Source organism: Ziziphus jujuba, chromosome 8 (assembly GCF_031755915.1).
Source record: "Ziziphus jujuba cultivar Dongzao chromosome 8, ASM3175591v1".
Taxonomy (NCBI): domain Eukaryota; kingdom Viridiplantae; phylum Streptophyta; class Magnoliopsida; order Rosales; family Rhamnaceae; genus Ziziphus; species Ziziphus jujuba.
The window spans coordinates 24,148,354-24,176,147 of record NC_083386.1 but is presented as its reverse complement, the minus strand read 5'-3'; the positions used below and the strand labels follow the sequence as shown (position 1 = coordinate 24,176,147).

Here is a 27,794-nt window from a genome sequence, read left to right as displayed (position 1 = left end):
CGAAAAGCAACATATAAATTTATATATAGAATATCTTTAACAAAATATATAATTAAATATATATATATATATATATATATAATATTTCTTTTTTCATTTTTACATGATAAAAGATATGCTAGTACAGTTACATATCAAATTATTTATGATTATGTGGGTAAAATTAAGAGCAGTTATACTAATATAAGCTACATGAATTCAATTAAAAAATGCTGGTGCAATTATTGAATTTAAAAATTCTCCTGCTTATAATACATTAGAATATTAATGTGAAATCCTATAATTTTAATATTTTAAGAAAGTTATGAATAATAGGATTTTTTATTTTATTTTTTTTTGGCTGAGGGATTTGCATTTCAAATTATAGTTAGAAAACAATAATTTTGTTATTAAATTGTCTATGGATTGACAATTATGCTATAATATTTGAAGTTACAAATTTGGGATAAATAGTAATTTAAATAATGAAATTGGTATTAAGGTAATGGCTTAGAGACGCTCAACTTCCCACTTGAGTATAACAAAGCCACTTTGTCATGGTTTGTTAAATTTTGAAAGATATACTTTAACCACATTTTTAACAATATATGACTTTGTCATTAAAAAAGAAAAAAAAAAAGGAAAAAAATACAATATATGATTTTTGTATATTGTGCCCCCATTGTAGCTGGCGTGTTGGTAATCAATCAACCTATGAACAGTTTTAGGATATCAATGCGCATCATCACATGGCCTATTGGTGAAAATAGGATAAATTGCCCATCATGACGTGACTTATTATTGAAATGCAATATGGTTCGTCGGATTTATAGTACAATTTATTACAATTTAGGTTTTGTTTATATGGTTTATTACATTTACCATTCATATTTCAATTCGAGACAAAACTAATGTTTGTCTTACGTATGAATATATTATTGTTTTGATATATTGGCAATTTAATTCTCACTTTTCAATGGATACTTGGTAATGTGGTAAGCTTTAAAAATAATTGTTAGGCTTAATAGGATTTTAATTAATTCATCAATTGAGACGACACATTAAGTATTTAAAATGTTAACAAGTTCCCCTTTTATATTAGAAATATATACTTAATAAATTATCACTCAGTATTTAGAGATATGTATATATATATATATATATATATATATAAGTTTGTATTTTAATTAAACTAGTTAATATATTATACATCACTTGCAATACATTTATATATAAGCCTGTTGTGATGGGCATGCATTCACATCTATACCATAGTGGGCATCTATATCCTAAGGTTGCCAATGGTTTGACAAATTATATGTAGTGCTAAATTGGAAACGGCATTTCATATCTTTAAGGAAGGCCATTTTACGAGAAGGCTTGCATTTGCAAGTAATTGAGAATGTTTAATTGATAATTAGACAGTGTCGAATATTGAAGAGCTTATGGACTTTTGCATCAACGTGAAACTTGAATTTTGCATTGATAACCTGAAAACCAAAGAGTTTACTATCTTTATTTTGTTTGGAAGTGTAGAAATGAAATATTTTTTTAGGGAACCGATCATCCACGTGAAGAGATTGCTCACTTCAATCGTTTGGTGGAAGATTTTATAGAGGAATCTAAAGACGCAAAAGATGCTATTTCTTTCTCTAAGGACTATTGGAAACCTCCCTTGAAGGACACTGGTGGAAGATTAACTCTGATGCTACTTACTCCAATGGCAAAGTTGACCTCGCTTTTGCTGTTAGGGACTGGAGAGGAAACCTTCTGCACACCTTGCTTCTAAATGCAGGTCTTGTTCATCCCCTCTAGAAGCGGAGCTCAAAGTGATTTTGTGGGTGGCCAGAGAAGCAACCGATCGGAATTAGGACAATCTTGAATGGTCAACTGATTCTGCTCTAATGGTTGAAAATTTTTCCAGCTTAGAAGATCCTTCTGGTTAGGATACTAGATATGATTTCTTGTTTCTGCGATCTTTGTTTTCTAAGTTTAACTGGGTTTTAAGTTGGGATTCCAGGACTACTAATAATTTGGCAGATCGCACAACCAAATTAGCTTTTAGTGATGAGCTTTTCAAAATGCTGTTCAGGCGGCTCTTCTCTTTTATTTTTTTAAAATTCCTTTGATAAGGTTGCTCGTCAGGATAGCAGCTCAGTTGCTACTACCTGACATGAAGTCTTCTGTTGTATTCATGCCTCTTTTTTGGTTAATATAACATCCTTTTTAGCTAAAAAAAAAAAAAAAAAGATGAGCTTTTTTTTTTTTTAGGTGGACACCCTTCGTTTTGACTCCCTTCCTAGGAGAATTATTGATGTTTTCACCTTTGATTTGTTTAGTGACATGTGCTCTGCTCCAAATATGGTAAAACAGAGTAGAATAGAGGAGAGAAAGGAAGAAATAAAGAAAGAAAGGGAAAGGAAAAGAACGTAGATTTCTCATTCATAATCCCTATATTTACATTTTTGGAACTCATATATGCTTTGCTAACATCTACAACAACTGCTCCTAACTTGCTATGATTATTGTTCACTTCAATTGCTAAGGACACATCAAAACCTATGCAGGTTGCATGGGTCATGCATGGAAATGTGGGAACGTGTCTGGGGAAGAGAAGAAGGTGCATGGAAATAGGACCCGATCCTATCATTCCCTCCCCCTGAGTGTATCCTTGTCCGCAAGGATAAAATTTGGATAAAGTTTCGCAAACCTCCGGGCATTTTCCCAAGTAGCATCCGCAACTATAGTACCCTACCACTGAACTAAAATCTCTGTTTTTGGACTATATTTTCCCTGTTGAGTAACTCGGCTGTCCAATATAGCTTGAGGTTGAGGTAAAATTGTTGCTTCATCAGTTGTCGATGGTAGTAAAGGAGATGAGTTTGGCAATTGTCCAACTTGTTTTTTTAGCAAGCTAACGTGAAAAACATCATTAATAGTAGCTATTGGGGATAGCTCTAAACGATAGGCCACTGGTCCAATGCGTTCCAATATCCAGTAAGACCGAAAAAATCTTGGTGATAGTTTGAGAGATCGACAAAACACAACTGACCTCTATCGATACGATTGTAATTTCAAATAGACATAATTGCCAATGTCAAAAATTACCTCCCTATGATTTTTATTTGCTTTTGTTTTCAACCAGTCCCGAGCAATTATTAAATTCTGGTGCAACTCCTTCAAAATTTGCACTCTATCTTGAAGTATTTCATCCACAGCATGTACTTTAGTGGTGCCTGGCACATAAAAGAGTAGTGTTGGGGGTGCAACACCATCTACTGCTTCAAAAGGAGAAATCTTAGTTGTTGTATGGGTAGAGGTATTATAACTGTATTCAGCCCATGGAAGCCAATCAATCCACTTCATGGCTATTCTCCAACAAAGCAACGAAGATATTGCTCTAAAGTGTGATTCACAACTTCGTTCTGTCCGTCTGTCTGGGGATGGTAACTGGAACTCATTTGAAGAGTTGTCCCCTGCAACTGGAACTATGTCTTCTAAAAGAGGCTCATGAAGACCCTGTCTCTGTCACTAACAATAGAAGAAGGAATACCATGCAGTTTCACAATATTTTCAATAAACGCTTTTGCTATTGTCGTGGCTATGTAGGGGTGTTTCAAGGGAACAAAATGAGCACACTTTGTTAAGCGGTCAACCACCACCATTACCATAGAATAGCCTCGAGATAAAGGCAATCCTTAATAAAATCCATAGAGACTTCGGTCCAAATCTTGGCTGGAATAGGAAGTGGTTGCAAAAGATCAGCAGCTTTAACACATTCGACTTTACATTGTTGACAAATTGGACATTCCTTAATGTATTCTTTGATCATGGCTCGCATCTTTGGCCAAATAAAGTCATTTTTGACTGTGTTGAGAGTTTTGTGATACCCGAAATGGCCACCTATAGAAGTAAAATGGGCTTTTGTCAAGATTTTAGGTATTAAATGCGAAGTTTGACTCAAACAGACCCTATCTTTATGGACTCAAACTCCATCTCGAAATAGATAAGGTTGAGTTGGAGTAGAATTGTGAAGCTCTTTGTATTACGGGTCTTGTTGGACTTCTTGCTGAAGGTCTTTTCACCAATCAGGATTCAGCAAGAAGATGGCTTGACAACAAATTTGTCCTATACGTGACAATGCATCGGCCCCTTGATTTTCTTGCCCTTGTTTGTATTTGATAAATAGTCGTAACCCATGATTTTAGGCAACCATCATGTTTATGCTGGAGTAGTGATACATTGTTCCATCAAATACTTTAGACTTCGTTGATCTGTCCGTACCGCAAAGGGCTTCCCCAACAAATATGGCCGCCACTTCCGGATTGCTTTCACGATTGCAAACATTTCTTTCTCATATGTGGATAGAGACAAGGCAGATCCCTTAAGTGCTTCACTGAAAAAGGCTATTGACTAATTATTTTTTGTCAATATTGCTCCAAGTCCAACTCCAGATGCATCACTCTCTACCACAAAAGATTGAGAGAAATCTGGAAGCTATAACACCGGTGCAGTGGTAAGAGCTTCTTTTAATTTCTCAAATGATTCTGCCGCTTCATCCGTCCAATGGAATCCTTCTTTTGTAAGGAGTTTTGTTAATGGTGCGGCTATACCTCCAAAATCCTTTACAAACTTTTGATAATAACCAGCCACAAAAATCCTCGCACATCTCTAGCAGTGGTGGGAGTCGACCACTTCTTGATGACTTTTGTCTTTGACGGGTCCACACTAACTCCTTGAGTAATTATATGTCCCAAATATTCTGCCCGTGGGACTCCAAATTGACAATTGGATGCCTTGGCATATAGGTGGTTGTTAGATAAAATTCCTAGTACACATCGTAAGTGTTCAAAATGCTCCTTCCAACTTCTGCTATAGACCAAGATGTCATCAAAAAATACCAAAATAAAATGACGCAAGTAGGGATGGAATATATAATTCATCAAACTTTGGAATGTGACAGGGGCATTTGTCAACCCGAACGGCATCACCACGAATTCATAGTGGCCTTCATGAGTCTTAAAAGCAGTCTTGTGGACATCCTCCTCTCGCACCCGTATTTGATGATATCCTGATCGCAAGTCCAATTTTGAGAAACATTGTGCACCATTAAGTTCATCCAACAACTCATCTATCACTGGTATCGAATACTTATCTTTGATAGTAATATCATTGAGAACCCGATAATCAACATAGAATCTCCAACTTTTGTCCGCCTTCTTCACAAGCAGTACCGGCGATGAATATGGACTACAACTGGGCCTAATGATTCCGGAGTCAAGAAATTCTTTAACTTGGCGTTCAATCTCTGATTTGTGGTAGTACGGGTAACGGTATGGCCTTACACTGACGGGTGGTTTATCTGGAAGCAATGGAATTCCATGGTCATGACTATGCTGTGGTGGTAGTCCACAGGGTGTTGAAAACACCTGTGAGAATTCTTCTAGTAAGGATTGTAGATCCTTCGGGTGTTTAGGATCAGGAGTTCCTTCTTTCACGAGCAGAATTTGCAAAAGAAATCCAATGCCATCCAAAAGGTGTAACCCCTTTGCACTCAATTCTTTAAGTCCTTCGGGTTTGTTGCCTTGGAACTGGTAGACCGTTCCATCTTTTGTAAGTTTAATAGTAAGTGCTTTATAATCCATTTCCACTGGTCCCAAAGTAACTAGCCATTGTACTCCAAGCACAGCATGGCAAGCAGCAACTGGTAGGACATAAAAGTCTGCCTGTACTAGGTATCCTTGTATATTAAGTTTAAGATATTTTCACCTTCCTGAACAATTCACTTTCTTACCATTTGCAACCATGACATGCAAGTCTCAGCCCTTTTCCACTGGTAGTCCCAACCTTGTAACAATGCTTGAATCAATAAAATTGTGGGTACTGGCTCCATCTATCAACACAGAGATGCCATGATTTTGTAATTTCCTGGGTACTCGAACGGTTTGAGGTTGGGCAACTCCTGTGATAGCATATAAAGAAATTTCTAGCAAAGGCATAGTCTCTTGATCTTGTCGTACAAGTTCCCATTCTTCCTCCAAAACAATTTCTGGGTCATCGATCATAAAAAGTTGAGGTTGGATGCAACAGTGTCCGGGTAAAAATTTCTCATCACAGTAATAGTAGAGGCCCTTCGCACGACGTTCCCGTGCCTTCTGTCCCGTAATTTTTTCAAAAGGAGCTTGAAGTTGGGTATTTGGTTTCACCATGGAGGGGGGTGGCCCAAGAACTCCCACAGTTGTCTCTATCACCAGGCGGGTGAAACTCTGTCATGAATTTTCGGGACTCTTTTTCTGCAAATGATTACGCTCCTCAATTAATCATGCAACCCCAATGGCTTCCGACGGTGAACGCGGTTGCTTGATTTTTACCTCCAAGCGGACCTCGTCCCTCAATCCAGCAACTAAGCAACCAACAGGTTAGTTTTAGGCAGTCCATCAATGCATTGAGACAACCGTTCATACTCCGACTGGTATTGGGAAACAGATGTGGTTTGTTTCAGTCGAGTGAGAGCTTTAGACGGATCTTCATACTCAATGGGTCCAAATCGTTGAAGTATTGCTCATATAAACTCCTTCCAAGTGAGTGGTCCTTTAAACTTATTCATCCAACGAAACCACTGAAGCGCCATTCCTTCTAAATGGAAGGAAGCCAGTTGAACTTCTTGTTGCGGCTCTATTCCTAGAAACTCAAAATATTGTTCACACCTAAAGATCCATCCGTTTGGATCTTCTCCATCAAACTTTGGAAAGTACAACTTGAGGGAGGTTTGATGGACTTCCATTTGTCCAGAAGACCGGGTACCCCCAAATTGGGTAGTAGATTGGTTCCATGAGGATTCCCCTAGAGCAAATGGGTTTGTCTCCTTTTCCACCAAATTTTGTCCCTGTTGAAGTCAGAAAGCCTACAATTCTGTCAACACTGTTTGCATGGTGGCGTTCAATTGGTCAAAATTTGCTCCATACCTTTGAAGGGTCTCTTGGACCTCATTTCGGAACTCTGCATTTGTCTTCCCACGAGTGTCCATGGATGAAGTGTGCTTTGATACCAAAAATGATATGTGCTCTACTCCAAGTATGGTAAAACAGAGTAGAACAGAGGAGAGAAAGGAAGAAATAAAGAAAGAAAGGGAAAAGAAAAGAACGTAGATTTCTCATTCATAATCCCCATATTTACATTTTTGGAACTCATATATGCTTTGCTAACATCTACAACAACTTCTCCAAACTTGCTACGGTTATCATTCACTTCAACTGCTAAGGACACGTCAAAACCCATGCAGGTTGTATGGGTCATGCATGGAAACGTGGGAACATGTATGGGGAAGAAAAGAAGGTGCATGGAAATAGGACCCGATCCTATCATTTAGCCTCAGTTTAAGTTTGTAATCCCCTCTCTGAAGGTGTGCTTTTTGTGTTTTTCTTTGGAATGAATTGTCTTTTATCAAGAAAAAAAATAATTATATGTAATATAATGGGAATGCCCACTACAATGTAGGCAATGAATGCAAAAATTATATTTATATATGTATAGTTTTAATTTGTTAGGAATAACAATTGCTAGGTGTTACATTTTTCTAATTTAATTTTAATATTTAAATAATTAATTGATGCAACATTTTTAATATTTAACATGTCAATATATTCATATTTTAAATGATAATATGTTTTCAATAAACCAATATGTTTCTGCATTGTATTGAAAACATGTTTTCAATAAATCATTATTATACATATGCATATATAAAATTTTGGTGTCATGAGTGTCGACACTCACATTATATATGATACTGGTTATTCATTGAAAAAAAAAAAAAAAAAAAGAGAATGGTAGGCATCAAATTATATTTAATTTATGAAATAAATACTTAAAGTCCTGTATAAATTATATAAATTACATGTAAACGAATGGTAACTATACAGTAACATAATCATCAATGCCAATGGAAATAGGACTATATATATAATTTTTTTTTTTTTTTTTGGTGAAGATATACTTTAGTATATACACTTTGAAACGAGAAATGAGAGATGTGCAATATTTATGTTCTGGCTTAAAAAAGTAATAACTACGTTTTCACACTTGTATGCTGAACCCAATAATAAAGAAAATGTCTTATCTTTTTTTTCTTTTTCTTTTTTTTTTTGAAAAAAGAAAGTGTCTTTTAAAATTTTAATAATAAAAAATATAGTGAAAATAAAAAATAAATGAAATTGTTTTTATTTGGCTTGGCTAAGTATAAAGTTAATTAGAATTCAATTTCATATGAAATGTATAAATTGTTGTTCATTGTCAAATTGTAAGCCACATCACCAACGATGCAATCATGTAATTTTATTACCCACGTGATTGTGATTTTTTAGTATTTTAGATTAAAAGTTTTATAAAGTTTTTAGAATAAATAGGATTCAATAATTTTAATATTGTATAAAAAAAAATAATATATAACTAATAATAAAAATAAATACCATTTAATATGTATAATCTAAAAAGTTACAGATGTATGAATCACATTGGAAATAATGATACTTCATCCTTATAGGTCTCGTCAATCAACACATTTGGTTATTGGACAGCTTCTTGTCACCCACTACCCATCAAGCCAAAGTGTGCAACATGGGTTCTTTTTGTTTTCATTATTTGCCAAATGCAGAAAATAAAAACACTACTAAAATTACAACTTCCCTTTATATATTAAAGTTTCTTGCAGATAGTATGTGGCAGTGGGTGCTAGAATCCGCAAAAGACAAACAAAGCATACCGTTGAGACTAGATAAAAAAAAAAAATATACACCTATATAAGCAAATAAAATTAATAGAACAAACCAATTTAAAAAAAAAAAAAAAAAACTAATGGTAGTGAGTGAGTGGCATAATGATGTCCAACCACATAAGCAAAACAGTATACATATTATTATCCTAAAAAACGAGCTTTTGTGGCTCTCCTTCACCTTTTGCTTCTAATAATGTCTACCCAAATTCTCTGAACAAGCATAGAGAGTTTTCTCCAATCCTTTTATCCTCAAGTTCAACCATGAACGACACCGTAGACAAACTCGTCGTCTTCCTAGCGAAGAGAGACGGCATAGACAAGTTGGTGAAGACCTTCCAATACGTCTCCAAGCTCGTGAACTGGCACGTCGAAGCCACCAATCCAGACATAGCCCAGAGATTCAAGCAATGGGAGGTTGCTTCGGGGCTCAGTCGAAAAGCCTTCCGTACCGGTCGGTTTCTCACCGGCTTCAACGCCTTGAGACGAAATCCCGGTTCGTCTCCGACATTCAAGTTCTTGGCTGTTCTTGCAAATGCTGGAGAGATGGTCTACTTCTTCTTTGACCACATTCTTTGGCTCTCAAGAATTGGAACCTTGGACGCCAAGTTAGCCAGGAGGATGAGCTTCGTATCGGCTTTCGGTGAGTCATTTGGGTACATTTTCTTCATCATATCTGATTTCATTGCATTGAAAGATGGGATTCAAGCGCAGAGGAAATTGGTGGGTAGTTTGGAAGGCGGGAAATCTAATAATAGTAATAATAAAGATGTGAGTGAGAGTATAAGGAAGATTAAAGTGGATAGAGTTATGAGATTAATGGCTGTGGCGGCTAATATTGCTGACTTGATTATAGCTTTGGCAGATATCGAACCAAATCCATTTTGCAACCATGCTGTTACACTTGGTATCAGTGGATTGGTCTCTGCATGGGCTGGTTGGTATAGAAACTGGCCATCGTAAAGAAAGTTCAAGAAAAATGAGAACAAAACTGTATTGAAAAATAAAAGTTAGTATTATTTGCTCATATAGCTATGAGATTTGTATTGGTGGAAATGGAAATTTAACTTCTTTTTTTCAGCGTTACATATAATTGCTCTGAAGCTTGTTTCAGAATGGCATTACTGAAAATGTTTTAGTTTAGATATATAAAATTCAATATGTTACATATTAATTTTCACTTTCTTAGGCAATTTACATTCAGTTTGGTCTACGGTTTGAAAGTCAAAACCCATCATGTACATCGATCAATTTTAGTGCAAGAATTGTCCCCCCACAAAAAAAAAATATATATATATATATATATATATATGTTTGCACTAATTAAAAATAAGAGAGAAGAAAATCAATAACGATTAAGAGGAAAGATAAGAGCTGCTTCTTAATATTGCACACATATATCTTGGTTTTTCATGGGGAAAAAAATAAAAATTAAGTGCTTGTAGATTGGTAGTTTGGTATTCTTGCACCTGTGCTATTAGTTTGTGGTTGAATTTATTCAACAAAAAAAAAAAAAGAAGAAGAAGAAATTTTGGGTTGAGTTTTCTGTTTTTACCAAACGTTATGGAAAAACAAAAATTTGACTTCGGCCTTGTCTAATTCTTTAAACCAATTGATTGTGGAGCGGTTTGTCAATGTAGAACGGTGGATTAGATAGCAGCGCACATTGGTTGTGTTTTCTACTTTTATTTGGAAGAAAGACACAAACGACATATTCACCAAAAAACAAAAGACACAAACGACATGTTGTGTGACATCGTTTGGTGTTTATATGGTCGGGGAAACCAAAGAAGGGAGCATACGAAAACTTTGTGACCACTTGCGGCGTTTTCTATTTGTCCACCGGAGGAAACTCAAATTTAGAGTGGGGGAAAGAAAAAAAAAAAAAATTCCATGGACTGCAAATTCTGCTATTGATAATGTGCCATTTAATAATTTAATGTTAGATGGCAAAAATTAATTTGATATCAATCAAAAATGTCAAGATTTTTTTTTTTTTAAAACAAGTCTTAAGGGTTTTTGCTGATCCATAATTATTTTGAATGATAGATTCTTAACAATAAATATATGCAAAATGGTAATGTACCAATTGAAATTTTGCCAGTGACTCTATATTCACCAAAATAAACTTAATAAAAGAGAGATATAAATTTTTATTATTTTTCTCTTTATTTGTTATTCCTATGGAAATATATATATTTAAATAGCATGTAAGCATGATATAATTTTGTTTATTTTTATAAGAAACACTATTGGCAGTGTGAAATGATAAAAAATTTTGTTTAAAAAGGTGCAACGACTGATAAAAATAAATAAATAAATAAAAGGGAAGGTGCAATGATAATATTAAGGGACTCTATTCGTTTCATTTTCTTATAACAATATACAATCATCTCAATAATTACTTTTTTTTTTAATCTCAATATATACTAAAATCATTAAATTTGTGACGTGCAACTAAATGAAGGGTAATTTTACCCCTCTTTCATTTTTTATATTTTATATTTTATATTTTATATTTTTTGTTTCTCTAGTTTTTATTTGGTACCTTATGAAAAGATTTATTTTTACACGCAAAAAAAATAAAAAATTCGCATTCGTCGGCTAAAATCATAGTCCATGGTCCGAAAGTCCCAGAGACCGGAGTAAGTGGTCCGTACTCAACCTCCTCTACAAATCCATTAACCATGAGATCTGGGGACTCGCAATAGACGCTGTTTGACCCCCACGCTTATCTCACCCTCCATTTTCCTCCTAATATTCGTCAACTGAAAATTTGTGTCTGACCCTCTACAAGATTTACCGGAGCTTTCCTCAGATTTGGTCCACCTTTTGCATTGACTGTCCGAAAACCAGCACAGATTTTAACCTCTGGTTCCGTGGGAGTTCAGAGGTTAGACTTTCTTCCTTTTACTGTTTTCAAAACACCAGTTTTGAGATTTTCCTGAGGTTTGTTAAGAATCAAGAAATTAAAAAAAAAAAAAAAAAGGGAATTCAGAGTTCTTGATGTGTTGGGTTTTTTTGGTATTGGGTGTGTGTAATTGGGTTGTCAATAAATGGCTTGTCTTCTTTTTCATTTTTTTTAGTATATATATATATAAACAAAATTAATTGGATCTTAATTGGGTTCACGAAATGTAGTATTATAATTTTGATTTTTGATTTTCTTGCTGATATTTACCTGCAATTTTTTAGCAGTCGAACGACTCAGATCAGATGGCGGATGGGACTGGTAATTCGCATTACGTTAAGCTGACCAAAGATCAAGCGCCTGTGGAAGATATTAGGCCTGGAGAGCTTAATCAGCCCATTGAAGTCCCTCAGGTTCTTCCTACTCTTTCACACTCCAGTAATACAGCCCATTATTTATTCATTATTTTTATATGAATAATGGATTGGAGTTATGCATGGAACCATTTACCTTTTGTTAATGAATGACATGGAAGTTGGTTTGGATTGTTGAATTCTGGTTTTCATATTTACTTGTGGGTGGGGTTTCTAGGGTTAATGGAGGATGTTGATGGGTTTCACACCAAGTAAGTTTTACATCGTGGAGAACTTATCAGTGTACATCTTTTAATTTGTCTTTGTGATGCATTAGGCTTATGATGTTATCCCTATTTCCACAAGGAAAGAGAAAGCAATTCCACATATATAACATTAACATGGAAGTTGGTTTGGATTGTTGAATTCTGGTTTTCATATGTACTTGTGGGTAGGGTTTCTAGGGTTAATGGAGGATGTTGATGGGTTTCACATCAAGTAAGTATTACATCGTGGAAAACTTATCAGTGGACATCTTTTAATTTGTCTTTGTGATGCATTAGGCTTATGATGTTATCCCTATTTCCACAAGGAAAGAGAAAGCAATTCCACATATATATATATATATATATATATTTTTTTTTCCTCTCTCTCTGGCTCTCACTAGAATAGTGAATTTTCTCAGCATTGGTGATTGTTTGTTAACTCTTCAGCTGTAGAATGACAAAGCTTTGCACAACATATGGAGATGGAATTCTGACCATAATTATCAATGCTAATAAATGCCCTTCAACAGAACATTATATTAGGGGATTTTCTTGGTACAGAACATTATATTAGGGAACTTTCTTGATCTGTTTTGATTATGTTTTAGTATGCTTAGATTGTTTTCATGATCCGTGCATCCTTAAATATAATAGGGTCCATATCTCTTCTCTAGAAACATTCTGAAGTGATTCTACCATGAGAAACTTTGGAATTTTCAGGCTGCAGCCATCCGATATGCTGCTATTGTTATTGTTGGCATCTTTCTGTCTGGTAAAATTAACATATTGGACTCCTCTTCAATTTAAGGTACCATTTTTTGTATGCCATGCTATATATAGGAATTAAATATGGATATGGGCCAAAGCCTTGGACATTCCAAATGAATGTATCCTGTGGGAAGTGTACTCAAATCCTGATTATCCTCTGCAATTGATTTGTTCTACGTCACAAGGATGATTGATACGTCTAGGAAACTCCCTTTTTAAGAAGCTGGATTACTTCAAACAGTCAATAGAAGTATAGAAATTATAGATGATTTTGATTATGGATTTGAGCATGGTTAGTTGGTGGTTCATACTTCATAGATATGTGTGAATTCCAGAATAGTTTGTGATTTATTGATAAATTGGATGTACTACTTCCAACCCATAATGTGTTATTGTAATTATGAAATGTTATATGGCATTGTAAGTGTTTGTTTAGGATAGGAGATTTTAACTTTTTTAGCCATTGCATAAGAATTATTTTGCAGCAGTAACTAATACGGTGTATTACTTAACAGTTGAATGTGCGCAAGTGCAATGAATGTGGGCAGCCTCTCCCTGAAAGCTTTGAACCTCCTGCTGATGAACCTTGGACAACTGGGATCTTTGGCTGTTCTGAAGATAGAGATAGTTGTAAGTTGACATGAAACCCAGCATAACATTTATAACATGGTGATATGACACGATCTACATGTTTAGCTTGTTATATAAAAGTGAGAAATCCAATCCCATTGTTTCTTATGGTCTTACCCTTACAGGCTTGACAGGACTATTCTGTCCATGTGTTTTATTTGGCCGTAATGTTGAAAGCTTAAGAGAAGATACCCCTTGGACTACACCTTGCATGTGCCATGCAGTTTGCATTGAAGGTGGCATGGCTGTGGCAGCAGCAACTGCGATCATCCATGGTGTTGACCCGAGGACTTCATTTCTCATCTGTGAGGGACTATTGTTTGCTTGGTGGATGTGTGGCATTTACACAGGTCTTGTTCGGCAGTCATTGCAAAAGAAATATCATCTGAAGGTAACTTGAGATTTCTGTATATGAAAAGTAATGAAGTGGTAATAAATTTCTACCCTTCTTTTCTCTCCGTTTGATGATTTATTGTTGTTGAGTAAAGGTCAGTCGCAAAGTTTAATGGCAATTTTGGGTTGCAATGATAACAGAACTTCATTTGTTATTTGGATTTACTTTTAAGGATTTTGAAAGAAACTACCATACTGGAAATTTTCTTTTTGTTCTTGTTCATATATGTGCATGGAAAACAAAATGACTCTTGTACAAGCCTTCTGTCAGTTACTGGACGTGGGTAAATATCAACTTTCATGTCTTAAGTGCTGGGAAACACTAATTTCTAGTAGAACTTTTATTTAGTTTTTTGTTTTTTTATCAAAGAAGAAGATTTTGAAGTACCCTTTGTTATTAGTTTCCACATATAAGATATTCTCTTCAATGATAAGTCTCTCACAAATGAGCTTTCCTGATGGTGTATAGTTGTTGAGTGCAGAACTCGCCGTGTGATCCATGCTTGGTGCACTGCTGCTTGCACTGGTGTGCTCTGTGTCAGGAGCACAGGGAGATGAAGGGGCGGCTCGCAGAAAATGTTGTGATGCCGATGACGATCGTGAACCCTCCCCCTGCTCAAGAGATGAAGTCCGGTGATGACCACCAGCCTTCTGCGCCATCCTCTGCTAACAACAACAGCGAGCATACAGATTTGGAAATGCAGCCATTGTAGTGGCCTTCTATTCCATGTGTTAGCGTAGGTTTACTCATTATTGTAAAAAGTATTGGAACCACATACTCGAGCTATTATAGATTATTATATCTATACCTTGTCACTCTAGAGAGATAGACAGCGAGATACAAAGAATTTAAACCGTCGACTTTCTGAACCATACATGTTGAAAAGCTTCTCGCTTTTGGTGGTTGTTGATTTGGCATTGCGTTTGGTGGTTATTGATTTGGCATTTAGTTTATTTGAATCATTATGAAACGTGCTTTTATAATCTTCTTTATTTATTTATTATTATTATTATTATTATTATTTATTTTCATTGTCTAGTATCATGCATTCTTATGATGAGTTCCTTAATGTGTTTGGAGTTTGGATTATACTGAATATAAAGAGAAAAATATTTTCTCATATGTTTCCATGATAATATGAACATCTACATATGGTTACCTTTCATTCACATTTTCAAATAATTTTTTTTTTGCCTTCTCATAACTTTACATAAATAAGATTAAATTCCACTCAAAACTCAATAATGACAATTAAAATAGTTTGAATACGTGTATATATATATATATATTTCTTATTCGTACAAGTTTCTGACTAACGCATTTCATAACTGAAAAGACGATTGGGGTGGTGAATTTCAATGTAATTGCAGCCAAATTCTCTGAAGAGCACTTGAAAATAATAAAATAGTCAGAAAACTATGATATTAATATTATCGATTTTTGGATTTATCATCAACATCAAACAAACAAAACAATAAGGTAGTAGTACATAAGAAAAAGGAATAACTATATTTTTGGTGGCTCTGTTTTGTCTCTAGTTTCAAGTTAGTGCACATGTTTTTATTTTATTTCGATTGAAACGCCCTTAATTTTTAGTTTTGGTTTTGATGTAGGCTATGATAAATAATGTAGTTTACTATTATTATTAAAAAATAATAATAATAATATTTTTATTATCAACTGGCCCACATTGACGTGGAAACCAGGCACGATGCCATTCCTTTTGATGGATTGATTGATGCCACAAGCCAAGTCCTTGCAGTTCGTGCAATCGAATCGACCGCAGAAGATAACAGCACCCCACCCTCTCCCCCACCCACAGTTGTTGTCGATTTTTTCTAAGTGCCACAGTCAAACGGTCAAAGTTTCAAACATTTCAAAAGTTTCTGCTCTCTCTCTCTCTCCCTCTCTCTCTCTCTCTGTGATCAGTGATCTCTCTCTTACTATGGAGAGGGCGGAGGCAGAGAATGAAAGAAGAAGTAGAAGAGCAGCAGCAAAGCAGAGGCAAGTGATTCTGAGGCATCATGCTCACCTTGCTTTACCACCTCCTCCGATAACGACAATCGTAAGAGCTCCGTCGAGCGAGGCGAAGCTAGCCGCCATAGCTATCGATTTGAACGTACGCCTCAGGGCGGCCGATATGCCCGCCTCCCTGCAAGAGCGCGCCTTCCGATTCGCCAGAGCGCTTCTCGACGCAAATCCTCAGGAGAAGCGTCCCAATCCCACCCACTTGGCCATGTCCCTCAAGAAGGTAATCATCTACCTTTTTTTGATTTAAAAAAAAAAAAGAAAGCATTTTATTGATGAAGAAAAAGATCGATTTTTTAATTTTTTAATTTTTTAATTTTTTTTTGGGTTCAGGAATTCGATTCGGTGTACGGTCCGGCATGGCATTGCATTGTTGGGAAGAGCTTTGGATCGTTTGTGACTCATTCCAGTGGAGGATTTGTGTATTTTTCGGTGGAGAAACTGAGTTTTCTTGTGTTCAAGACCCAAGTTCGGCCGGTCGTTCAGAGTCGTCGTCAAATCAACTTTGTTACCAAAACTTAGAATGACCAATAGTATTTCATTTTAATACCTGCAAAACTTGGTTTTTTCCGATTTTGCTTAGTGAAGCATATTTATACTACTAGTCAAGAGGAACCTTCCGAAGAATCTTGGTAGCTAAGAGTTTCTTTGAGCAATTATCAATCCTTTTTGGGCCACCGCGAGATGGTTTGTTATTGTTGTTCTTCTTGCTATTAATATGAATTTTACAGAAGCTACAACTTCATATTTGGATTTGTTAATTTAATGCACAAAGATATCAGTGTATAACATATACTAGTTTGAGGAATCAATCAAGTAGTGGTTTCCAATTTGATTTTTAAATTGTTTTTTGGGTAATAATTTCCAATTTGATTTTCTTCGTATATACATTTATATAGCGTGTACTATTTCTCATGAAGAAGATGATTCTTTTCAACACAGAGAGCGAGATGAAATTAGTTGGCAATCTTTCTTCCTTTGAGTTTCAGAGGCAACTCTTATTACTTTTTTATGAACAGCCAATAATTTACTAATAAATTAGTTGTTTTTCAAACTTTAAGATTCTGATTTTGTTTACAAAATTGTTTGCATCTGTGTTTTCACGTTTAAAGCATTCTTAATTTGTTTATTAAACCTCGATATTCGTTCCAAGGAAATTTTTTTTTTTTTAATTTTTTCTTTTCTTGGTTGAGAACACAACAAATAACAGGAAACAAACATAAGAAAGAAACAGCTAGGGGCCCCAAGGAGTTAAAAAGGAGGGGTCTACTTTCCTGAACGGCCGTTTGAAGCGGCTCAGCAACAAAATTTTTGGGCAATTTCATTGCCATTTTCTCTGAATCCAAACAAAACAGCATCTGTCTGTGCAACGTGTGTGTGTGTGTGTGTGTGTGTGAGAGAGAGAGAGAGAGAGAGAGAGAGAGAACGTGTGTGTCAGTGATGGTATTCTCCTGAGTCCAAGAAAACAGTATTATGAAGCTGGGAGCGAGCCCTAAGATGTTCCAGTAGATGTTTGAAATTTGTAACTAATGAACCAAAAAAAAAAAAAAAAGATTTTAGCTTATATATATATATATATATATATATATGTATATAACTCGAAATAAAAATTTGTGTTTGGGAAATTGACATTGTTGTACCATAAATTTTATTAGGGTTGGTGAAAATCCTTTTTTTTTTTTTTATAATTTAAACATTGAACTTATAATATCTTTACACCCTTGATTCTTCTATCAAATACTTAATAAAAATGAAGATGCGAAGTAAATTTTCAATGTAATTAAGATATAAGTTCCAAAAATTTTCAAATAAAAAATAATGAAAAAAATAAAAAAATAAAAAAGAGGATTATTTTTTTTTAATGAGCTAGTAAAAAACTTCAAAAAAAAAAAACTGCAAATGTGATTTTTCAAAAATAAAACTATTTACATACAATAAATATTCTAAAAAAATAAAAAATGACAACCAACAAAAAAAAAAATTTGAATATGTATAAAAAAATTGCATAGATTATTATAAAAATGCAAATGTAATTTTTCAAAAAATGAAAATAATACTTTTGTGCATATGTTAGAGATTAGAAAAAAATAAAAAATAAAAGCCTATAAAAGAAATTGATCAAGTATTTCTAAAATCTAACCAAAAAAAACTCTGAAAATTTATTTTTATAAAATATAATTTTCAAATTTTTCTTTTTATTTTAGAAATACTTAATCATTTTTATAGGCCTTCATTTTTGTTTTTAAATCTCTCAAATAGTCACAAATTTTTATTTTTATTTTTTAAACAATTAAATTTTCAATTATATAATAATCTATACAATTTTTCTATACATTGTCAAAATTTTTATTGGTTTTTAATTTCTTAGAACATTTTGTATATGTAAAGATATTTATTTTTATTTTAAAAAATATACATTTGCAATTTTTAAAGTTTTTTTACTAATTAAAATTTTTTACAATTTTTTTGCATCTTAAATTATATAAAATTACACTTTACATTTTTATTTTCGTTATATATTTGACAGAAAGATTAATGATGCAAAAATATTGTAATTTCAAGGTGTAAAATGGTAAAAAATTCTTTAAGATGCAATGTATCAAGTCGATAAAATTCAGAGTATAATAATGTCAATTTCCTTTTAGTGAATTTGTTCAAATATTTCAACTCTTTTATTATATTATATTTTGGAAATAAGTTAAATCTTTATTTCTTAATTTTTGGATTCAAAATTCAAAGCACAGAACTAATTTTTATTCTTTTTCAAGAAACCAAAAAATACACAAGCAGCCTAATCTCGATTAGATGGAAAATTTGTTGGTTTCATAACCTCACATTGCGTTCGGGTGCTTCAATAGTTCTTTCTTTTCGTTTCTTTCATAGAATTGTTTTATTTATTTGTTCATTATTTCTTCTTGTTATATAATTTGTTATTTGACAGTGACGGTATTGAAAAAATATGGCTAATCCTTTCCTTTATTGGTTTTGCCAACTGGAAAGTTTTTGTTGATAAACAAAATTAATCCATCTTTAATATATCAAGTCATAGTTGAATTGACTCAATTATTATTATGTGCTTCCGATTTAACTAAAAGAGATTTATACAATTTAGAGTTTGATGAATTTAAAATAAGTTATAAATTTTAAAAGATTTGATAGATTGTTATGAAATTTTATAGACTCCATAAAGATTTTATAATAATCCAACGAAATCTTTAGATTTAAGACTGAATTTCATATTAACAATTTTTTTCACAATTTTACTGTTAAAATCCTTTTAAATCTGTTAAAATCTATTATTTTTTAAAATCCTTTAAAATCAATAACTTTTGAATACCATCATATTTTAAAAGAATTGTATAATGTCATAATTGAATACACCTAAATTTTAATAAACTTTTATAAAACTCATCAAAAATTGAATTAAATATCATTATATTTATATGAACTCTTTTAAAACCTAAATCGAATACTTCTAAATTTTTAAAAATTTTTAAAATTTTTAAAATTTTAAATTAAATACATTCTTAAATTATCCTAAAAATTAGAATAAACAAAGACGAACCACCTCCCTAAATTATCCTAAAAAATAGAGTAAACAAAGACGAACCACCTCATATAACTATATATATATATATATATATACACATATAAAGAGCTACCTCATATACTAAAATAGTTATCATTGTATAACAAACAAACAACATCCCTTACGAATGAAGACCAAAAGTTATTACCAAAAAAAACAAAAATGAAGCCCAAAAAGTGAAAAATAATAAATAAAAAGAAAAAAAGAAAAAAGACAACAAACTTCTTGTTGGGTCTTTTATTGGTAACATGGTTGGAGCTTTTATAACCTTATATTCAGCTAGTGGAGTAGGCACTAACCCACCTGGTGGTAAGCAGACCCATAGAGCACATCGGCATAACACATGGGAAGTCCAATGGTTTTTTTTTTTTTTTTTAGTCTTACCCCCTTTATTTATTTATTTTTCCCTCTTTCTCGGTTAAATTATAATAAATCAAGGAAATTAAAATTTTCAATAATGGTAAAGTAGATAAGATTTCAATTACTACTTTCTCGGATAGGACTTCTTTTTTGAAGTTCCCAAATTACAAAATACAAACAAGATCAAAATTTACCAACTAACGAATATTCTTTCACTTGCGTACATATATATTAAGGATGCTAATATTAACCTTTCACTTTTTTTAGGCGCTTTCCTTTTCTCTCTTATCAAAAATCAAAGCTCTCCGTTTCTTCTTCTTTTTTTCTTTTTTTTTTTTTTTTTTTTGGTCAATTCAATGGCCGTGGGGGTTTCTCAGTATGGTGTTTCTGTAAAGCAACACATAAACGATGAAACTCCATCTTCTCTTTGGCTTCCTGCGAATGTTCCTTCACTATGTCTTTTGCGAAGTTCTTATTGCTTCAACAGCGACCGATCAGAAACTGGTTTTGTAAAGTCCAAAAAGAAGACAGCTTTAATGGAGAAAGAGTTGGGAGATGTATTTTTCGGAGCCGACGATGTGAATTGTATGAAAGATTTGGCTTGCAAAGAAGACGTTATTGATTGCATGAAAAGGGAAGCTGCAATGAAGTCTTCTAGAAGAAGTCGGAACGACAAAAGGGCCTCAATCGCCGGGTGCTTTGAGTTCTTGAAACTTTTTTGTTGTCTTCGATTTTGAATGCAATTTTCATCGTTAATTAGACTTACCTTTTTGTTTAATTTGTAGGAATTAGTACTGTTTCATATGTTGTATTAGGCTCAGTCGGTGCAAACAAATCGAAGTTATTTGTAGTAAATATTTGGTTTGGCTTCTTTTGAAATTTTGTTTCCTAGTTTTGTGTTTCTGTTTCTTGATTAAATCAAACTCGCAAGAAATCTAAGATACAAATGGGTTTCAAAAATATCAGTTTTCTGATACATGTGAATTGAAATTCTTGAAAATTATTAACCAATTAAGATGACCAGAGAATAGAAGCTAAAAGCATGTTTGTTTATGGTGTAGAATGATGAATACAACTTCATAATGTAGAATGATGAAAGTTGTGTTTGTCACGAGAGTTGAGAGTCTCAGAGGAAGAAACTAGAAACTTCAAAACCTATGAAAGTGAAGCAGGTAAGTGCACAGTACAATAATTAGACTATCAAAAGGAACATAATTCATCAGGAAAAAAATAATTATAATAATAATCCAAAGGAATATCAGATTTGATTATGAAAAATAAAATTTTGATAATATTTATTACAGAATTCTAATATAAAAAAAAAATGTTTACCAAAAGAGAAAGACACTATATTTATTTCAAATTTGAAATAGTTGCAACTTTTTCTAGGATCATCTTAGACACAGAAAATTCTGATAAAATCCAACAAAGTCCTGCCACATATCCCACATCTCTATCACCATAGAAGACATTTCTAATATACTCTACGAATCAATTATATGTTTCAATAAGACTACCAAAAAAAAAAAAAAAAAAAAAAAAAGAGCACTATGCAATATTCTGTCTAAGTGGTTTTCCAGGTTCAATAGGCTCTGCAGAGCAGGTCGTCAAAATAGATCAATTAACGACCTTTCGACAAAAAAGAGTTTGTTATAAAAGAGCATCCAACTATCCATCTGAACTTGCATATCTAACATTGATATCTATTCGATCAAAGATTGTTGAAGTCATCCGAATGAGAAGTGGACAGCGAGCACCCCAATACTGTTCACTTTATCCATCACTGGAGTTGGAATCCTTTGATATTACCCAAAACAATAAAGAATTAAGCAATATTCCTATTGAAAAAATCCTACTCACTTTCCCCCTTGTAATTCAGTGGCTAGCTTCTCAGTTCTGTTGCTTTCTGAGATGTTCTGCATTTCAAGTAGCTTCTGTTGTTCTTCCTCAGTCTCTTGTGCTTTTACTTCTTGCACAGGCTTAGGCTTGTTGCTTGTTGATTGCTGATACATAACACCACCTAACATGCATATCAAAAGCCCCACTGTTCCAACAATCGTTGAATGCTTGTCCCAAATAACCAAATTAATCACAACTGTCAATAGCTTGTTCACTATACCAAGAACAGTAAAACCAGTTGCAGAAATTGCCCTCCGGCAAGAAAACCCAAAGAAAGAGATTGCTAAGCCAAACAAACACGAAAGTCCAACTGGAAGAACCACATCAAAAGAGTACCAATCTGACTCATCTGAGATATCATGTTTTATCTTTTTCAATTCACCCATAATAAGTAGTTCCAAGGGAAACAAAAGAAGGGCCTCAAGGTTGTTATACAGTACCAGACCCCATGTATTTAAACCAATGGTCATAACCACATGCTTTATGTAGACAAAATCGATGGACATACTAACCAGGTAAGCTAAAGCCCAGCTATAAGCCATGAATGTGAACTGGTAATCTGTTAACACATAAAGCACACTTCCTCCAAAGATGGTGGCAAGTGAGGCCCATGTCCTGACTGACGGCCAGGGTTGGTGTAAAAAGAGAGTTTCTCCTATTGCAACAAAGATTGGAACAGCTGACCGGAAGACAATAAAAGTGTCAACATTAGCATGGAGGAGGAGCTCACTGTTGGTGAAAAGGGAAAGATAGAATATAATTGCAGCAGGTAGGAAACGCCACATTGTAAGGAGGTCAAGTCGGTCGTGCTCTACAAACTTGAGCCAGCCACAAATGACAACCCCAGCAGCACTGGTGAAGTACTGCAAAGCAGTTAATGCCCCCGGATAAGGGAATTTCATGACTGCCCATTTGTTGATGATGGATAGCAAAGAAGCTGATATGCAGTATCCAGCTGCTATGCCGTAGACAGAGGCTTGGTGGAGCAAGATACTGTGCCAGTTTGATTGAGTTTCAGTGGCAGATTTCGAAATTATATGGGGTTCACCCGCTTTAGGATTCTCCACGTCATTATTTCCGGACATCTAAGAACATGAAACCAAGAAACCTAAAGTTAGTTGGTCAAACAGCACCAACCCACTAATCTATTAATTTAAGACTTCCCAAGTACTTCAAATCATTACTGAATGAGTAAATTCTATTATTTTCACAGTATTCAGAGCTACACATAATGTTCATCCAATGCCAAAAAGAAGAACAAAAAATAAAAGAATATTCCAAGGACAGCCTCAGTTCTTATTATGTAGTGAAAATGGGTAATTCCAAGAACAGGAAACTATGAAGATTCATAATAAACTCAAGAGCTTGCAGCTTGAATTCAAAGATAGATATTATTGTTCTATACATAACTATATATATATATATATATGTGTGTGCATTTTAATTTCATTAAATATCAAGAAATGGTTACAAACACAAAACGCATTATTTTTAACGCCTTCTCAGCTCTAAACGATTGAACAAGAAGCAAGATTGATTCAGATTCACAAGAAGCAGACAGAAACAACCCAATTCCAAGGTTTCGATAAAAACTAAGTAGGAATGGTTCTAATTAGCTTGAGAAAATCGTTTAGAGGTCAAAAAAAAAAAAAAAAAAAAAAGGAGGGATATATTCCGGAAAAAGTGCCGACACTGATAGATCTGGCGAGGAAAGTAGAATAACAGTAAGAAAAAGAAAAAAATGAAAAGGGGCACATTGAGATTGAGATTACTGACCGACGCAACGGAGGGGTTTCAGGTGCTGGATTCTGTTGTTTGTCTACACACTGCACCCAGCGAAATCCCAGGATTCTTCTTCCTTCGTCCCCCTCGATGAACCTTCACTTCTTCCGCCTTTCTAAATTTTCCTCTTTTTTTTTTTTTTTTTTTTTTAAAAATTCTCTTTCTTCTACTGGGCTCTGTGGGCTTGCCACTTCTTGGTTTTTGATTTAAAGCCCAACACCCTATCTATCAAATGGCCCACTTCCCATTGTCTGGCAAATTAACAAGAAGAATATAAAAGTGTCTGCTTTAAGTTTTATATTTATTTTCTTTTCTTTTCTTTTCTAGGTATTAAAAAAAACAAGAAAAAAAAAAAGGGGAAAAACAGTTCAAGCATACGTATATTTCAAACCAATTTATTATTATTTTTTGAACAACAATGTAATAGAACTATTATTAATAGAAGTTTGGGGAGCAAAACAAGAATGAAAGATCTCAAAGGGGGCTGTTATAGAAATATTAAAAAAAAAGATGACACAACTGAATAAACCGCAATGAATCATGTCCTTCCAATCAAGAGGGGATATGTGGCTTAGCAGTTTTTAATCTTTCGAAAGTGTGGAGCCTTAACCAAAAACGTCGCAACCCATTCAAAAGGCAACCGCCGCATATATATATCGACTCCTTTTGTGTTCTCTGAATACTTATACATACATTTGCTTCTTTTTAAGATTTCTGTGTTTCTCCTCCAAAAATACACTGAAGTCCATTTGTAATTTGTGCTTTTCATGTGTATTTTCGGCAACATGGCTCGGAACTCGCTTAGTGCTCGCTTCGAACAATCAGTCACTCTCGACGCTCTCCGATCATACATTGCAGAGTTCCTCTCAACTTTCTTCTACGTGTTTGCTGTCTTGGGTTCTATGATGTCGTCGAGTGAGTAGCACTCCCTGTTATAGTTTTTTTTCCCAATAAAACATTAAATCATACAACCAAAAATTAATAAAAAAAAATTTTGCATTTTGTTTGCTTTCCCATTTCGAAACTGATTTATAGCTTATAGGCTTACTATGATTTGGCCCTGACTTCTCATTTTAGTTTTTTTCTCTGCATAAAAATTCGTTCATGACCCTTTTATCAAACTTTGTTAGAATCGTCAATTGGTCAATTTTAATTCTTTTGTACTTTTTTTATTTATTTAATCTTGCTTTGTCTCTTGAACTATAATGTTGTAATATTATAACAGGGAAGTTGATGCCAGATGCTGCATCAGACCCTTCGAGTTTGGTGGTGGTCGCTGTAGCCAATGCCTTCGCATTGGCCTCAGCCGTGTTTATTGCCGCCAATATCTCCGGCGGACACGTGAATCCTGCGGTTACCTTCGGAATGGCGGTTGGGGGACACATTAGTGTCCCAACGGCTCTCTTCTACTGGATTTCTCAGTTGCTGGCCTCTGTCATTGCTTGTCTTGTCCTAAGAGTGACTATTGTTGAGCAGGTATATCTATAATCAAATCTAAAAAAAACCATAAATATTTATTTATTTTGGTCTTTTTTACTCATTACTAAACATTTGGATGTGTGTGTTTTTGAAGCACGTTCCAACGTATACAATAGCAGAGGAAATGACCGGGTTTGGAGCATCCATTTTGGAAGGTGTTCTAACATTTGGATTGGTGTACACTATTTATGCCGCTGGTGATCCAAGACGTGGGCCTTTGGGTGCCATGGGACCACTGGCAATTGGGTTCATTGCCGGAGCCAATGTGCTTGCAACTGGGCCGTTCTCTGGTGGATCCATGAACCCGGCTTGTGCTTTCGCGTCCAGTGTGATTGCTGGCAGTTTCAAGAACCAAGCGGTTTATTGGGTCGGACCTTTGATGGGTGCTGCCGTTGCTGGGCTTCTTTATGACAATGTGGTTTTCCCAACCCAAAGTGTAGATCCTGTTAGGGGGGTTTCCGAGGGAGTTGGGGTTTAATTGTAGATGCTTAAATTGTTGTGCATTTGACTTGTGGTTTATGGATTTACTTTATATTCGGCTAAAATTAGATTGTTGTTGGAAAAACTTGGAATAGACGTGTGGAATTTTTCCTTTGCTATTCAGTTTTCTGTGACACTAATATGAACCTAATCAAGGAATAGAATTCTAGATTTGTTTTTCCCCCATTCACAAAATTTCGTCTTACCGTAGAAAAAAAAAAAAAATTACAAAATATCCTTTCAACTTACCTTTTTTTTTTTTTTTTTTAAAGCAATTTATCCCCTAAAACTTATATAGATTATCTATGTCTAAATTATAACTTGTTTTGATTTAAATTGAAAAAAAAGAGTGCAAATTTCATTTAAATGGTTTTAATTTTGTCATAAGTATATTTAAACATCTATATTTTTGGAAAATCATTATTTATAATTTTTTTAGTTTATCACTTATCCTAATAAAATTGTAATCATAATAAAATTGAAAAAGTTTAAACGAAATTTTTTTTTTTAAATATAATAGAACCATTTATATTGATTCACAACTTTTATTAAAATAAACAACCTAACTAATTTTTTTTTTAATAAATTATCTAAATATAAACTATCAATTTCCTTTATTTACTTTTCGTATAATTCGAACTCGTATTTTCATGAAAACAAATAAAAATGCTTTACCATTGGAATTAACCCATTTCGTCAACTTAACTAATTTTTTTTTAAAAAAAAAAAAAAAGCAACCTAACTAATAAATTAGGTAAAAACAAAAAATAAAATAATAAAATAAACTTAGATAAAACTAAAACGCAAATATATTTTGTACTAAATTAAATTTCACCCAAATTCTTAATTTTGTGAAAAGCTGTGAGAACCTTATATTCCAAGCCTCCATCTCCTTAACAAAAGCCTTAAGCAAAGCAGCATCTTCATCAGACCTTATATGATAGAGATCATCTTGTAAACAGCATTTTAATCGAATCCTATAAGATAGAGATCATCTTCTAAACACCAAAGTAGTTAGAGTTCCTCTATTCAAGCAATGAAACCGTGCTAAGCAACTCTCTCTTTATATTATCAAAGGGCAACCCATCCTACCCATTTCATGCAATCTTATAAATAAAAAGTAAAATCTACTGGAAAAATATATTATGTAATGCATAAAAGGAATTAAAAAGTTTTAAAAGGGTATGAATAATGCGGTATGGATACCTGCCAATTCTTTGTTTTTATTCTTCATACGTATGGAGAAGCTTCGCGATCAAATCCTTTGCATACGTATGGAGAACCTCCACGGTCAAATCTTAGAGCCAAACATTATACTTTTTTGTGAGCACCAGACAATGACTGAGCCTCCCATCCTTTCATTGATGGATTTATTATATAGTAAGAATTTACATCAGAGTCGCAGCAAAGGAGAAGACCATTCAAATAACTAATTATTGAAATTTTATGCCAATGGGCACGAGGAGGAAGTGACACTCACAGTACTTGGTATTTCGGATGAGAGTCCATGGTTGGGCTCTGCAGAACAGGTACTATGAACTTTCAAATGTCAAGTACTCGTGGCCTAAATGCTCTGTTGATTATATGCTGCATGGGACTACCAATTTTAGAACCAATTCCAGGGAAATAATATATTATATGGATTTGATATTAAATGCTGTTAAAATTATATTTTTTCCAAAAGTTTTGAAACACGTAATTTCAAAAATGGCTGGATCCATATTTAAGAAGGAATGTTATGATGATTTTATAGTAATATAATATAATGACGATTCGCTTAACAATGGCTGAATCCATATTTGAGAAGGAATGTTATGATAATGTTATAGTAATATAAATATAATGATAATTCGCTTGACAGTTTTGAATAACATTTTTAAAATTTAATTGATATATCTTAAATTCTATGAAAATTATAATGGAAATTTTAAAATATTAATGAATATTATGGAAAATTTTCACAAAATCATCAAGGAGTTAACATAAACGTATACTAATATAAATTCTTATGAAAATATAGGAAATATTGACTGAAATGATTAAAATTTTACTCCTTTTTTTTTATAACCTATATAGGATATTGATTAGTGTGGTGGATTGTGCAGC

General features: G+C 33.8%; 5 protein-coding genes across 7 annotated transcripts; 4 read left to right on the top strand and 1 right to left on the bottom strand.

The window, feature by feature from the left end:
- The first annotated feature begins 8,906 nt into the window (after nucleotides 1-8,906).
- LOC107414324 (peroxisomal membrane protein 11B) lies at nucleotides 8,907-9,929 on the top strand. The gene has a single exon (XM_016022437.3). It carries the CDS (start codon nucleotides 9,014-9,016, stop codon nucleotides 9,710-9,712), a length of 699 nt encoding a protein of 232 aa, XP_015877923.2. The 5' UTR covers nucleotides 8,907-9,013; the 3' UTR covers nucleotides 9,713-9,929.
- Nucleotides 9,930-11,310: 1,381 nt separating this feature from the next.
- On the top strand, nucleotides 11,311-15,054 carry LOC107414303 (cell number regulator 6). 3 transcript variants are annotated; one of them, XM_048470668.2, is made up of 6 exons: nucleotides 11,311-11,642; nucleotides 11,945-12,073; nucleotides 13,563-13,677; nucleotides 13,803-14,068; nucleotides 14,331-14,354; nucleotides 14,553-15,054. In XM_048470668.2, exons 2-6 carry the CDS (start codon nucleotides 11,966-11,968, stop codon nucleotides 14,781-14,783), a joined length of 744 nt encoding a protein of 247 aa, XP_048326625.1. In that variant the 5' UTR covers nucleotides 11,311-11,642; nucleotides 11,945-11,965; the 3' UTR covers nucleotides 14,784-15,054. The 3 variants fall into 3 exon arrangements, with proteins under 3 accessions (XP_048326625.1, XP_048326624.1, XP_048326626.1); XM_048470667.2 differs by having other exon boundaries at nucleotides 11,312-11,642; nucleotides 11,948-12,073; XM_048470669.2 differs by lacking the exon at nucleotides 14,331-14,354 and having other exon boundaries at nucleotides 11,317-11,642; nucleotides 11,948-12,073.
- Nucleotides 15,055-15,937: 883 nt separating this feature from the next.
- LOC107414313 (dynein light chain 1, cytoplasmic) lies at nucleotides 15,938-16,846 on the top strand. Its single transcript, XM_016022427.4, has 2 exons — nucleotides 15,938-16,322; nucleotides 16,433-16,846. The coding sequence occupies exons 1-2, from the start codon at nucleotides 16,017-16,019 to the stop codon at nucleotides 16,619-16,621; spliced, it is 495 nt and encodes a 164-aa protein (XP_015877913.2). The 5' UTR covers nucleotides 15,938-16,016; the 3' UTR covers nucleotides 16,622-16,846.
- A 4,436-nt stretch (nucleotides 16,847-21,282) lies between these two features.
- Nucleotides 21,283-23,884, bottom strand: LOC107414305 (GDP-mannose transporter GONST3). Its single transcript, XM_048470567.2, has 2 exons — nucleotides 23,724-23,884; nucleotides 21,283-23,032 (listed from the first exon to the last, which is right to left on the bottom strand). Exon 2 carries the CDS (start codon nucleotides 23,030-23,032, stop codon nucleotides 21,905-21,907), a length of 1,128 nt encoding a protein of 375 aa, XP_048326524.1. The 5' UTR covers nucleotides 23,724-23,884; the 3' UTR covers nucleotides 21,283-21,904.
- A 351-nt stretch (nucleotides 23,885-24,235) lies between these two features.
- Nucleotides 24,236-25,779, top strand: LOC107414222 (probable aquaporin TIP5-1). The gene is made up of 3 exons (XM_016022328.4): nucleotides 24,236-24,644; nucleotides 24,955-25,205; nucleotides 25,303-25,779. The coding sequence occupies exons 1-3, from the start codon at nucleotides 24,497-24,499 to the stop codon at nucleotides 25,684-25,686; spliced, it is 783 nt and encodes a 260-aa protein (XP_015877814.3). The 5' UTR covers nucleotides 24,236-24,496; the 3' UTR covers nucleotides 25,687-25,779.
- The last annotated feature ends 2,015 nt before the right edge of the window (nucleotides 25,780-27,794 follow it).

What these genes read in the sequence shown, in the direction of transcription:
- LOC107414305 (XM_048470567.2), bottom strand. Translation starts at nt 23,032, where the DNA reads ATGTCCGGAAATAATGACGTGGAGAATCCTAAAGCGGGTGAACCCCAT.
- LOC107414324 (XM_016022437.3), top strand. Translation starts at nt 9,014, where the DNA reads ATGAACGACACCGTAGACAAACTCGTCGTCTTCCTAGCGAAGAGAGAC.
- LOC107414303 (XM_048470668.2), top strand. Translation starts at nt 11,966, where the DNA reads ATGGCGGATGGGACTGGTAATTCGCATTACGTTAAGCTGACCAAAGAT. An exon ending in AAAAGAAATATCATCTGAAG is followed by an intron (nt 14,069 to 14,330) that starts GTAACTTGAGAT and finishes CTCTTGTACAAG; the next exon opens with CCTTCTGTCAGTTACTGGAC. An exon ending in CTGTCAGTTACTGGACGTGG is followed by an intron (nt 14,355 to 14,552) that starts GTAAATATCAAC and finishes TGTTGAGTGCAG; the next exon opens with AACTCGCCGTGTGATCCATG.
- LOC107414222 (XM_016022328.4), top strand. Translation starts at nt 24,497, where the DNA reads ATGTGTATTTTCGGCAACATGGCTCGGAACTCGCTTAGTGCTCGCTTC. An exon ending in GGGTTCTATGATGTCGTCGA is followed by an intron (nt 24,645 to 24,954) that starts GTGAGTAGCACT and finishes ATATTATAACAG; the next exon opens with GGAAGTTGATGCCAGATGCT. An exon ending in GAGTGACTATTGTTGAGCAG is followed by an intron (nt 25,206 to 25,302) that starts GTATATCTATAA and finishes GTGTTTTTGAAG; the next exon opens with CACGTTCCAACGTATACAAT.
- LOC107414313 (XM_016022427.4), top strand. Translation starts at nt 16,017, where the DNA reads ATGGAGAGGGCGGAGGCAGAGAATGAAAGAAGAAGTAGAAGAGCAGCA. An exon ending in TGGCCATGTCCCTCAAGAAG is followed by an intron (nt 16,323 to 16,432) that starts GTAATCATCTAC and finishes TTTTGGGTTCAG; the next exon opens with GAATTCGATTCGGTGTACGG.